General features: G+C 45.0%; 1 protein-coding gene and 1 long non-coding RNA gene across 13 annotated transcripts in view; one reads left to right on the top strand and one right to left on the bottom strand.

Annotated features, from left to right (window-relative positions):
* The window catches only part of PCSK5 (proprotein convertase subtilisin/kexin type 5), a 461,238-nt gene that overhangs the window by 138,916 nt on the left and 309,916 nt on the right, over positions 1 to 12,406 (bottom strand). Inside the window, exon 21 of one of the 9 annotated variants that reach the window (XM_023243356.2) lies at positions 9,354 to 12,008. The exons of the other annotated variants lie outside the window; for them this stretch is intronic. Within the exon in view, the coding sequence (XP_023099124.1) occupies positions 11,893 to 12,008 (116 nt within the window). The 3' untranslated portion in view covers positions 9,354 to 11,892. Of the gene's footprint in view, positions 1 to 9,353; positions 12,009 to 12,406 lie in introns of those variants that run through there. 9 annotated transcript variants of the gene reach the window in all.
* Positions 1 to 12,406, top strand: part of LOC123381610 — a 63,514-nt gene that overhangs the window by 23,108 nt on the left and 28,000 nt on the right. The gene's annotated exons all lie outside the window — the stretch shown is intronic.

Below are 12,406 nucleotides of genomic sequence, written 5' to 3'. Positions count from 1 at the left end.
TATCTTGTTCTTTAATTTGGAACATGTGACTCTCCTTCTTCATTTTCTTGACTTTCTGTGTTGATTTCTCTGCATAAGATACAACAGCCGCCTTCCTAGTCTTGAAGGAGTGGTCTTGTGTAGGAGATGAACTTTATCATTCAATCCTGCCTGAGGTCTGGGTTGTTTCTCAGATCTCTGATTGGCTGAGCAGCCTATTATACTCTTAGTGAATCTCAAAAGTTCAGGGTGTACCGAGAGCTGTCAGGGTCCCAAAGGGGAGGATCTCATGTGCCTCCGGGATTGAGGATTGAAAGCCAGACCCTCAGACAGCAGCGTTTAAATGATGCAAATATACCCAGGCCTTTGAGACTCCAAACAGAAGTGCCGGTGGCTACCATAGCCACATGATCTAGAGCTGTCCCCTGGGCGGCAGTTGCCCAAATCAGGGCACCAGACAAGTGGACAAGTTCCTTTCCCAGAGATACCAGCCATCTGGAGTAAGGCAGAGGTAGAATGCAAAGGTGGCATTCACCAGACTCCGTCTCGGGAGTACATCTGAGTAGGTCCCTGAATGTGTGACAAACCGGAAGCCTGCCCCTCAGACGTCAGCTGTAAAGGAACACAAATATGTACTAGTTTTTGATGGCTGCTGTGACAAGTTACCTATTTTTTTTTATGGCTTACGTAAACACCCACTTATTATCTCGCACTTCTGTAGGTCGTACGTCTGGGCACGACTGTTCAGCTGCTCCTCTGCTCCAGGTTCTCAAGGTTGCAAACAAGGTATCACAGGTTGCATTCTTTCTGGAGGCTCTAGGGATGCGTCTGGTCCAAGTTCATTCATAGCGACGGCAGAATTCAGGACTGAGGTCCCTGTTTCCTGCCACCTGATGGCTGGGAATTGTCCTCAGTTCTAGAGGCTGTAGGTATTTCTTGTCTCGCGGCTCCCTTCCTCATCTTCGAACCAGTGACCATAAGTCAGGTCCTCACATCTTGAATCGAATTCTCTCCTCTGCCTTCTCTGCTTCTCCCTCTGACTGACCCTACCTTGCGCCCACATGGATAATTCAGGAGAATCTCTTGATTGTAAAGTTATTTGATAATAACCTTTAATTCCATCTGCAAAGTACCTTCACAGCAGTGAATGACACATGGATAGGACTCTGAGGGAGACACTCCAGAACTCTGCTACTCTACTACCCAAACCAGCCACTCTTGTTGCTGGACACTCTTAGTGGCAAGGTCCTAAAGCGTTAGCCTTATCGGGTTTGTGCCTAAGGTTTTACATGTGTTTTACGGACAGTGATAGACTCTCCATGACATCTCCTGGGACTTCTCTTCTACGCTGAACACAAGGGCTGGAATGATTCAAGGGGATGATGTTGAAGATGAGGAAACAGGTATAGACATAGAGCTACACTGAAGTTATTCAGGATCAGCATGAGAACTTGGTTGTCTTAGTGTCTGGGCCAGGGCTATTTCCTCCCTGTCATGCATGTACTCAGTTATTTACTGATTTCTTCATTCATTGACGTTTTCATCTATTGATCAAAGAGTTGTCAAATACCGAGTCTAGGATAGACGTTTTGCTAGCTTTACGGGCTATAAGAAGTTTATAGACTTTGCCCCCACGGAACAAACTTTGTAGTGAGCATTATATCAAAGAAATACTACAATTAACTAGATATTTATAATTGATGTGAAAGTAAAGTAGAGGCTCCCGTACAAACTTATAATAAGGAGATCTAACCTTGTTTAGAAAAAACAGAGGATTTTTAAATGTCAGAGAAGTGACATTTAAAAAAAAATTTTTATTTTATTTAAAAAAAAATTTTTTTTTTCAACGTTTATTTATTTTTGGGACAGAGAGAGACAGAGCATGAACGGGGGAGGGGCAGAGAGAGAGAGGGAGACACAGAATCGGAAACAGGCTCCAGGCTCCGAGCCATCAGCCCAGAGCCCAACGCGGGGCTCGAACTCACGGACCGCGAGATCGTGACCTGAGCTGAAGTCGGACGTTTAACCGACTGCGCCACCCAGGCGCCCCAAAACAGAGGATTTTTAAATGTCAGAGAAGTGACATTAAAAAAAAAATTTTATTAGTTTTCTTTATTTTTATTTTTTATTTTTTTTTATTTAAAAAAATTTTTTTTTTCAACGTTTATTTATTTTTGGGACAGAGAGAGACAGAGCATGAACGGGGGAGGGGCAGAGAGAGAGGGAGACACAGAATCGGAAACAGGCTCCAGGCTCTGAGCCATCAGCCCAGAGCCTGACGCGGGGCTCGAACTCCCGGACCGCGAGATCGTGACCTGGCTGAAGTCGGACGCTTAACCGACTGAGCCACGCAGGCGCCCCCAGGGAAGTGACATTAAACCGAGGCCCAGATAATAAATATTATCCATCAGTAGATGATTAAGAATGGGATGTGGGAAAGTTCGAAGGCACAAAGCATAAAGGAAAAATCAGGGAAAGTCACTGAGGCTGGAAAATATGGGAGATGAAGAATGTCATGAGATGAGTTCAGAGTGGTGGGGTAGGTCAGACTGACCATGGCCTTGGTGGCCATATAAAGGTATTTCGACTTTATCCAAGGGGAAATGGGAAGCCATGGGAGGGTTTTAAACAGCAGAGCCTCATGTGAGCTTTGAATTTTTAGAAAGAGCACTCTGGCTCCTGTGTGGAATAGATTGGAGGGAAAAAGGTAGGAACGTGTGGAGTTGTGGACACAAAGGGTGCATTAGATGAGGCTAGAAAGGAAGTTTTGCAATAGTCGCGGTGAGAAGTCGCCTGACCCGGAAGCAGCTTGATGAGGAACGGGGGGTAGTAAAAGTGAAGGGCAGGAAATGAAGCGGAGACATATTTTGGACGCAGAGCTGTCTTGACCTGCCAATGGGGCAGACGTAGGAGTGGGGAGAAATGGTCAAGGTAACTCCTGGGTTTGTTAGGCTTGTGGCTCTTCTCACTACACAGGTAAGTTGCAAAGCACATTCTTATACGTAACAAAAAATTTTACGTTCTTTGAGTAGGTTTTATTATACCAGTTACGATGCAGGTGGCAAGAAAGTCTTAGGTAATACCACCTGGAAGGAATTTATCTTTTACCAGATTTATCAAAGGAACTCACGGAATTTGTATTATGTGATGACTTCAGCATTGTAATGTTTCGCTCTGTTCCCCATATCTCCATTCGATTTCTGTCTCATTTCATCTGGGGCTAGAAAAACGCAAATGATGGCCTCCCGGATAGAAAAAAATTAGCACGAAAAGAGGCATCGCATCCTCATTTCTTAACAGCCACTGCCTCGTTCCCCTTAGGTCCGTTCTAATTTCCTCTGCCCACGCGGCCCGTCGGTTGCTATGAATTCTCATAATGATCCTGATACCCACTCCTGGCTTGGTCACAGAAAGTGCCATGTACGGTCATGGTGCGTAGTCTTGGGTGGATGTTGCTCTATTCACAAGAGATAGTGGGGGCCCTGAAAGACGTCACCAGTTAAAATCCTTAATCCTCACGCGAGCTCCGTGGTCATAGCCCGAAGGCTGTTTTCACAGACATCTTCCTTGGCTCCTGTATTTCTCCTGGAGATTCCGATATCAGATTGTCTGGGCTTAAATTAATCCCAGATCTTCCATTTATCACCGGGGTGCCTTAGGCAATTACGTCACCTGCTTTCCCATTTGTAAAAAGAGGATAAAATCGGGCTATTCATGGTCCTGAGTGGAATAACCCATACGAAACAAGCAGCACGGAACTTAGCCCACGGGAAGCACTTCACGTGTGGGAGTTATTATTGTTGTTTTCATCATTCGGGAAGAAAGGGGCTAGCATATCACTTTCTTTCCTTTCACTCTCCTCTGGTGACGATTTGGAGGGCAAAGTGTTTCGGTTTGCTTTTTTTTTTTTTTTCCTTAGAAGGAAAAGAGAATTCTGAGCAAGCTCTTGTCCCCGAGTATCATCTTGCAAACAGGCCTTGCCGAATATGTTGCTCCGGCCATGGATATCACAGTGAAGAGAAGCTATGGGCTGCCCCCTCTCATGTGAGCTATTTTGACAGCTGAGCTGTGCTTAGCACCCTGTCCTTCCATTTAGCTGGCTCAGTGTAGGTGTCAGTCCTCCAGGGACCGAAGCAAACACGGTCTCCTTTTTTATTTAAAAAAAAAAAAATTTTTTTTTTAACGTTTATTTATTTTTGAGACAGGGAGAGACAGCATGAACGGGGGAGGGTCAGAGAGAGAGGGAGACACAGAATCTGAAACAGGCTCCGGGGCTCTGAGCTCTCAGCACGGAGCCCGACGCGGGGCTCGAACTCACGGACCGCGAGATCATGACCTGAGCCGAAGTCGGATGCCCAACCGACTGAGCCACCCAGGCGCCCCGAACACGGTCTCCTTGAGCACGTCATTTAGCCTCTCTGAAAAGAGGGTTGAGGACTCTGTCAAGGGGAGGGGAGGAGGGCACCAGCCCCTCCACAGTATTTTACAAGTTGCCCTCCACTGTCTCTCCATCCTCTGCCTCCAGTGCCTACCCTGCCCCCTCCTTGCCATCCCTGTCCACAGACACTTTAATGGTTTTGTGCCCTTCGAACTGGTTCTCTCTCCCAAGAATCCTTCTTCAACATCCTCACCTTCGCTGACTTACAAATTCCTGCTTATCCTTCAAGACTCGGGTCAAATGCCGTTTCTTCCTTTAGCCTTTTTATTCATCCATTCTGCGAACGTTGATCAGGCAGGGAAGGCCCCGTGCTACGCCTACAAGCTATGGCTGTGAATAAGATGGACGGAGCGCCAGCTTGCACGGTGCTGACATTCTACTGGGAGAGACTGACCGTAAACAAGCAAAGGAACCATAGAATGTCAGGTTGTGACACGTGCCATGAAAAGACCAGAAAAGGTGGGCAGGCGTGGGGTGAGTGGTGGAGGCAACTGCTCTCCAAGGCAGCTATTTTTGAACCGAGACCTGCAGGATGGGAAGAAACCAGCCGGGCGAAGGGCAGGGGTCTTGAGGCACAAACATGCTAGCTTGGCTTGCAGGACAAAAAGTTGTTACGACTGGAACGCGGTAAGTAGGGGGAAGCGGCAAGAAAGGAGATGAGAAAGAGCGCAGGTAAGGAGTTCAGACGTGACTTCGAGTGAAATAGGAAGAAAGAGGCGAAATCTGACTTTGTGTTTGTAATAGCAGCTCTGCTCTCCCTGTGGAGAGCGGATGGGGCTGGAGAGAAAAAGAAAGGAGGAAAGAGAAACAGGGAGCCTCCTTACGAGGCTCCTGCAGTCGTTCTGGACGGAGACGATGGCGGCTTGACCCATAATTACAACTATGGACTATTTAGAGATCTATTGGAAAGGCGTGATTAATGGGACCCTGCTAATGGGTTGGATTTGGGGACAAAAAAAAAAGAAAAAGAAAAAAGATTTTGGATTTGAGCAACCGGGTGGCTGGGTTGTAATACCATGAATGGGGTGGGAGACATTTGGTGATGATATTAAGGAGATTCAGGAATCTGAAGTCTGTCTGGGACATGTTAATTTTGAGATGCCTATTAGCTATCTGAAGGGAAATGTCAAGTAGCTATTTGGAGCTACAGGTAGAAATCTTGAGGGAAGAGATGAGGAATATATATAAATCTAACTCCCCACCCCGAGCATGAATAGTGAATTTCTCCCTTCTTTGCAGAGTTATATTAAGATCCCAACAGATCGTAGGTTTTCCCGCCTCTATAAGTCTCACATCATGTCAAACATATTTAAATTACCTTTATCCTACATTAAATTAATTATATGTGGTTTCTTTTTTGTTTTTTAATGCTTCTTTATTTTTGACAGAGAGAGAGAAAGAGAGAGAGAGAGAGAGAGAGAGAGAGAGAGAGAGTAGGGGAGTGGCAGAGGGAGAGACACACAGAATCTGAAACAGGCTCCAGGCTCTGAGCTCTCAGCACAGAGCCCGCTGCAGGCTTGAACTTACAGATGGCGAGATCATGACCTGAGCCGAAGTTGGACGCTTAACTGACTGAGGCACCCAGGCACCCCAATTGCATGTGGTTCCTTAAGAGTTGAGTTGTAATGGTCTAGTTTTGACATGTTGCATTTTGTAGGTATTTGATTAAAATATCATCTGAATTTGCATATTTTGAGGTAACTGTATTAAAATCTTTTTTTAATGCTTATTTTTGAGAGAAAGAGAGAGAGAGTGTGAAAAAGAGAGCGGGGGAAGGGCAGAGAGAGAGAGGGAGGCACAGAATCCGAAGCGGGCTCCAGGCTCCAAACTGTCAGCACAGACCCCAGTGTGGAGCCTGAACTCAGGAGCCATGAGATCATGACCTGAGAAGAAGCCGGACGCTTAACCAACTGAGCCACTTAGGCGCCCCAAGGTAATAGTATTTTTAATGGAGCACGCAATTTTTGGATGCCCCTTAGAAAGCTTGTAATGCAAGGGCATGGAACGTTTAGCACTTAACTGGTAAAGTGAGCTTGCTCCTCTGGACTCCCCCACAATATTTTTACGCCCTTTTGAAGGCACGTAAATAGCTTCGTATTTTTGTGTCTGTGCTCCCCATTAGACTATAAGCTTGTAGAGGGCGAGAAGGACCACAGGGACTTATTATTTATGGAAGCAATTAACTTGAGCTCATGAAGAGAAAAAGCCAAGTCCAGGGATCCGTTGTGTCTTCTACCTGCACTTGAGAAAGGGCTCTTAACCCCTGCGGTGTATGTGATACGGGCTTGTTTTTTCCTGGCATTCTTCAAAAGGAGGCAGTGTTGTGCAGAAGGTTGAGGTTGTGGGCTCCAGTCCCAGCCCCACCCTTTACTAGCTGTGAATCTTGCTAAGTTTCTCCATAGGCCTCTGTGTTTGTGTGGGCCAAGTGAAAGCCAAAATGAAATAAAACTTTCAGTTTTCCCTAAAGTAAAACTCTGTCAGCCTTCAAGCATATTCTTAAAATAACGTATGTACTCTTTCCTAAAATTAAAAAAAAAAAAAAAAAAAAAGTACACTTTAGGCCCCAGGAAACGTTTCCGGGGATTTTTCAAAGTGGGGATTCAAAATATCTTTGGTTGATCGATACCCGGCTTTGAAAAAGCAACAATCGCCCTCAAAATGGCCTCCTTTAGAGAGAAGACCGTGTAAGAAAATGCTTCAGTTATAAGACAAGTGTCCTCAGTCCTCCGCAGTTAGCGCGGGAAGGAACTGCGAGTGTTCCCAGTTCCCAGACTGGCCCCCTGAGATGCCGGGATATTGCGTGACTGTATCCTTCTTGCCCAAGATTGACTCTGGGACAGATCTTCACCTCTCCTGACGAAGGGGGGACATGCTCATGTACCTCACAGTCCCGCTTCTAGTGCTCCCTGGCTCCAACGAGCCACAGGGAAATGAGGTGTCCATCTTGGCTATGCCCTAGGGAGTTTGTCACCAGCTCCAAAGTACTCTGCCGAGAACTTAAGATTTTACGGGTTGGCAACAGCAAAAACATTTGGGCCTGGCTGCCGACCGGAAGCAGGTTTCTACTTTCTGTCATTGACATATCCTGACTGGGGGCCCAGGGCCCAGCCTGGGCCAGGTGAGGTCAAGCGGCAGCTGGCCTTGAAGTTCCCTCTGCCATTTTGCATTAGAGGACGGAAGGAGGAGGGAGTGTTAAACTGGCCAGGTCATGGTTTACAGCTGCCTCTGATTTTCTCCATTATTCATCGCACTGCCGTCCGTCATTGCTCTTTGCATGAGACCGAATGATGGTATGAAAGCCGTTAATAAGATGTGCCTCCTTCTCTTTTAGCTGCCTGATATCCACTTGTACTCAGTTGGCTGGAGCCTCAAAGTGAAGAGTAGACGGTTGGGTGGGAAAACAAGGAGTCTGACAGAAGAGATCAGCAGCATGATGATAGGCCCCCCTAACACTGGGGGCGGGGTGGGGGGGTTGTGGAAAGAGAGGCAAGGCTGATCAATCCCCAGATGGATACTGGTGATTAGGAAGGTCTGCCACAGGTATGGGGGCTGAGGATGGGCCACTCTACTCATCTTTTGGGCAGCGTAGAAATGTAGATCCTTCCTGACTAACCCATCAGATGTCAGATCACTGTTCTTTGGAGCAATGTAGCCACCAGATGAAGCCATGCCAATAGTTGACTTGCTACCCCGGGCCATCTCTTCAATACCAAGTTTGCTGCTAACACTCCTCCTTGCTCAGCTAAGCCTCAGCCATAGCTCCCAAGAACCAATCCTAGTTGCACTGACTCTAGGAACTTTACCCTGATCGGTTCCAGTCAAAGGAATTCTGCCTGTCTGGACTTAGTAACTTACTGTCCCATTCGTTTGAGAGTTAGAATTCACTAGTGAACGTTCACTGTCTCACTGTTGAATTTTAATTGTTGTGTCTGGTTATGTAATCCCAATTTATTTCAAGCCCATGGGTCTCAGCTTTCTTGTTTGTAAACAGAAGGTAACGATTAATGTGTAAACAGGGCATACCTCTGCTTGAGAGTTTTTTTGTGAGAGTTAAGGAAGTTTACATTAGCATGCGTACACTCTATACCCCCACACTGGGCGGTACCTAGTAAGTGCTCAATAAAATTCATTCCCTCCCGCTGCCCCGCCATTCTCATAATGGGATTTCATGACAGTGGAGCTCTCTTACACCGTTTAGTATCCCTTTCAACCTAACTGGAGCTCAACTTGGATCTTGTTTTCACTGATGTCTCCTTTCTCTGCGGAAGCGGCAGGGCACTGACATCTCAAAGCTAGTGTCTGCATCTCAAGGAAGGTTCTCAAAGATCTATAAGCCATACAGTCTCACCCTGTGGCATGTACGGGAGATGTATTTTAGACTAAGTTACCTTCTAGGCTTCCCGGGCTACGGCCACGGTCAATTTTACATAGAATATCAGAAAATTGAGTGCAGCCTTCTCCCCTTTCAAAGCTTCACATTCCCCACCTACTTGGGTCCAGCCCCTGGGTCCTCACCCCTCCACACGCACACTGGTGGGTATGCAGTAGTCCAAACCCCGGGGGAAGCCCAGGGAAAGGGCGCGCTTAGATGGCCCAGATACTGGACCATCTGCACAAGCTGCTAAAAAGTACAGACCCCAGTGTGGGTCTGGACACCAAGTTCTTACAGTTCCCCTCCCCACCAGCTGGCTTTCCGAAAACGGGAATTAACATCCGCTCGGGACCGAGTCTAACCTCTTCCTTTCTTATACTGCCGTTACTCCGTCTCTCCTTTTCAGCTCTTTCCTCTGCTTACCCTTTCTTTTCTGACCTTCAGATGGTCCATTTACTTCCATCCTTTATATTCAGCTTCTATGTGGCCACAGGTGGAAACAGAAGTTTCTCCTTCTCTCACCCTCTCAGAGATAGTTACCCGTGGGTAGGAACAGATCAGATAAACAGGAACTTAGGTTAATTTAATAGAAAAAATAAAATATGGAATAACATTGATTTGGGCCAGTATCAATTACAATCATTCTGCTATATTTTACAAAAAAACAACTGAACATTTTACACATGTACAGTATTTTTCAGTAAAAGTGGATTTGGAGTTAACAGTGGATCACTAATTCAAAATAAAAAGACAAAAGAAAACAGAAGATAGGACTTTTGTCTCTAGAAGGTTAGAGCATTTGTGAAGTCTCCAAACTTTGTACTATCCATTCCATATATCTCATTATGAATATATATATTTATACATAATATATAACATTAACTTAAACTTTGAAAGCATTATGTTCTAGTTAATAATATTCTGTAGATAAACGAGGCAGTAACACACTAGCAGTTAGACCAGTATTTCCGTGACGTGTGCCTGCATGGTCGGTGGGGAATGAAACAGGTACGTTGGTGGACCCCGATGAATTTGGCTGTCATTTTGAGGGTTATTTGTCTAAGAACACAGACATGGTCTTTATCTTTCCGATCATAGTAAGTTTGTGCCTCAAGCAGTATGGGCTGGTTCAGGAAAATGGATTCCTTTGCAGGCAAATCTGGTTTTGCCATCTGCCCGCTCTTGCTTTAGGCTTGCGCTTACGTTTGTCCATGTAGAGGCTGTGCCTTTAAATGTAAGGCTCTATACGCCATACCCTGGATGGACTTACTTTCTTCAGGTCGGAAGGGCCTGCTGCAGTGTTACGAAAACGAAAGTTGGTCGGCAAAATCCGTTGATTCCCTAGTTACTTACGAATCACTATGCGACTCAGTATCACTACAATGCTGTGAAGAGGGTCGTTAGACTATAATTAATCACCTATGGTCAGGTAATGACTTGGATGTCTAGGAATGACTGTTTTCAAGGTCGGCTTTTCACTAGAGTGTTGTGTGGGTGGGGACCTTCGCATCCACTTCCCAGCTCCTTCCCCAAATAATCTATATTGAGATCATCCCTGTTCTCAGCTGTGAGGCCTAGTGATATCTTGGAAGTGAGGCTGTCAAAAGAATAAAGCCTGTAAGATGGCCGGTCACTCCCAAAGCAAATGAGGTCACCAATGGAGCTCTGATGTGAAAAACGAAGAAACTTGTTATGAGTCTGTCCTCCCCTAAACAGAGAAACTCAGAATCGGTAAAAAGATCTATCCGGCATCATTTCTGACCACTGATCCAAAATAGTTTTCACAAAATTCAGTCTGCTAGATTCCAGGATGTTGTTTAGGAGTTTGTAGAAAACCGGTGAGAAGATTTCCAAGAAAACACATGATCTCATTGACATCCAGTGGACAGATGTAACATAGCACAGTTGGAAGAGGGACAGAAGAGTGGGAAATAACAGAACCAGGAGGGTACAATCATGCCACCCATATTCAATTTCCAGTTTTATTTTCTTAAAATGACAAAATGATAAAACTTCTAATAAGCACCATTGAGAAACATTGCCCGGCCAACTTGGGCACGAGCTTAAATAGTATTTAAATAATTCCATTTCTTAAAAAATACAGGACCTTTTAGAAACTTTGGACTCAAGGAAGAAATCTCCCGCATCCTATCCAAAATGCTTCCCATCGCAATAAATGGAATTTCTGATGGCCTTTAAAAACAAACAAACAAAAAAATGCTACGGGGATAATGGCCAGATAGCACCAAGAGATTGGGCAGGGGTCCACAGAGTGAACACTCCAGATTTCAGGGGAGCTGGATCGGTCTCAGCTATTTGGTGTAACTTTGCTTTCTGTCCATCACCAATCTGATCGTAGAGAGTGATCCCATTTGACCAGCTGTGTGTAAAATCACCCAATCGGCAATGGAAAAGCCAGTAGCAGCAAATCTATCTGATGAAACCAGTGGAGCAGACTTATCGCGTGAGTCAAACGCCAAAACCAGCACATAATGCACGCAGTCAATTATGCGTGGAAAAGTATCAATGTTCAACTGTGAAAAACTAAGACAAAACGACACTGAACACAACTCCGCGGGATGTTCTGAATGCCCTCAGGTCCAGTTTTGTGCCATTTCCCCCAACAAACGGTGAAAAATGACACACGCAAGAGCTCTCTCTTTGATTCTGATCTATGTCTGCTCTTGTGATGTTTTTGAAAGGTATTTTTAGGCATCTCAAAGGGGAAACAAGCAAGTAAATGCAAAGGGGGGAAAAATGGACCTTCAAAACCAGGGCAGGAAATCAAATCATTACTTTAACGTCAAATTTTGGCATCAAATGCTTTGGTCATACAATACTGTCTCTGTGGTTCTGGCTGTTTAGCACTAAACACCCAGTTATAAAAGGTAGGCTTGTTGTAGGTTTATTTTTTTTTTTTTCCATTTAAGTTCTGACAAAACAGTTCACCATCTCCCTGCACAAATTTGAGAGAGAGAGAAAAAGAGAGCAAAAAAGAGAGAGGTGGCTTGCTTTTTTTTTTTTTGCTTGTTTTTTTTTCTTTTTAATAATAATATGGAGTAATCTATAAGTCTACAGGAACAAAGAAATCTAGGATCGCAGCTCAGCCTTGGAATGTACATGTTTTGCAGCAAAGTTGTTGAAGAACCTTCCGTTGGCACAGATTGTTCTTTTTCACTAGCATACAGAAGCCTCCTTCGGCCCAGGATTCTTCCGTGGCTTTTCCAGGAAGTCAGCAAGACAGGGGGGGGAGTTGAGGACGAGAGCAGCATGATGTACACACGGAAGAAGGTTGTGATTGGCCAGAGAGGCAGATTGGGGGAGTGGAAGAGATCATTGAGGAACAGTCACCAAGGAGGAAATTTGGTCCGCTCAAAGTGATTTCAGTCAACACCATTGTTTTTCAAGGAGAGAGATGGCAGTCCAATGGTAAATGTGATTGGTGTCATTTATGAAAGGGAAAAAAAAAGGTTAGAAAAAAGAATAAATTAGAAATCAATAATAACATAAGCACGGAATTTTTCTTCTCAGAATTACCCAGAGCAGAGAGTATACAGCCATTTATATTATATTTCATTGAATCCAAGACCCTGGATGTAAGATGCACCACCATTTTA

This window comes from Felis catus, chromosome D4 (genome assembly GCF_018350175.1).
Source record: "Felis catus isolate Fca126 chromosome D4, F.catus_Fca126_mat1.0, whole genome shotgun sequence".
NCBI lineage: Eukaryota > Metazoa > Chordata > Mammalia > Carnivora > Felidae > Felis > Felis catus.
The sequence above is the reverse complement of the archived record's forward strand: the minus strand, read 5'-3'. Positions and strand labels throughout refer to the sequence as shown.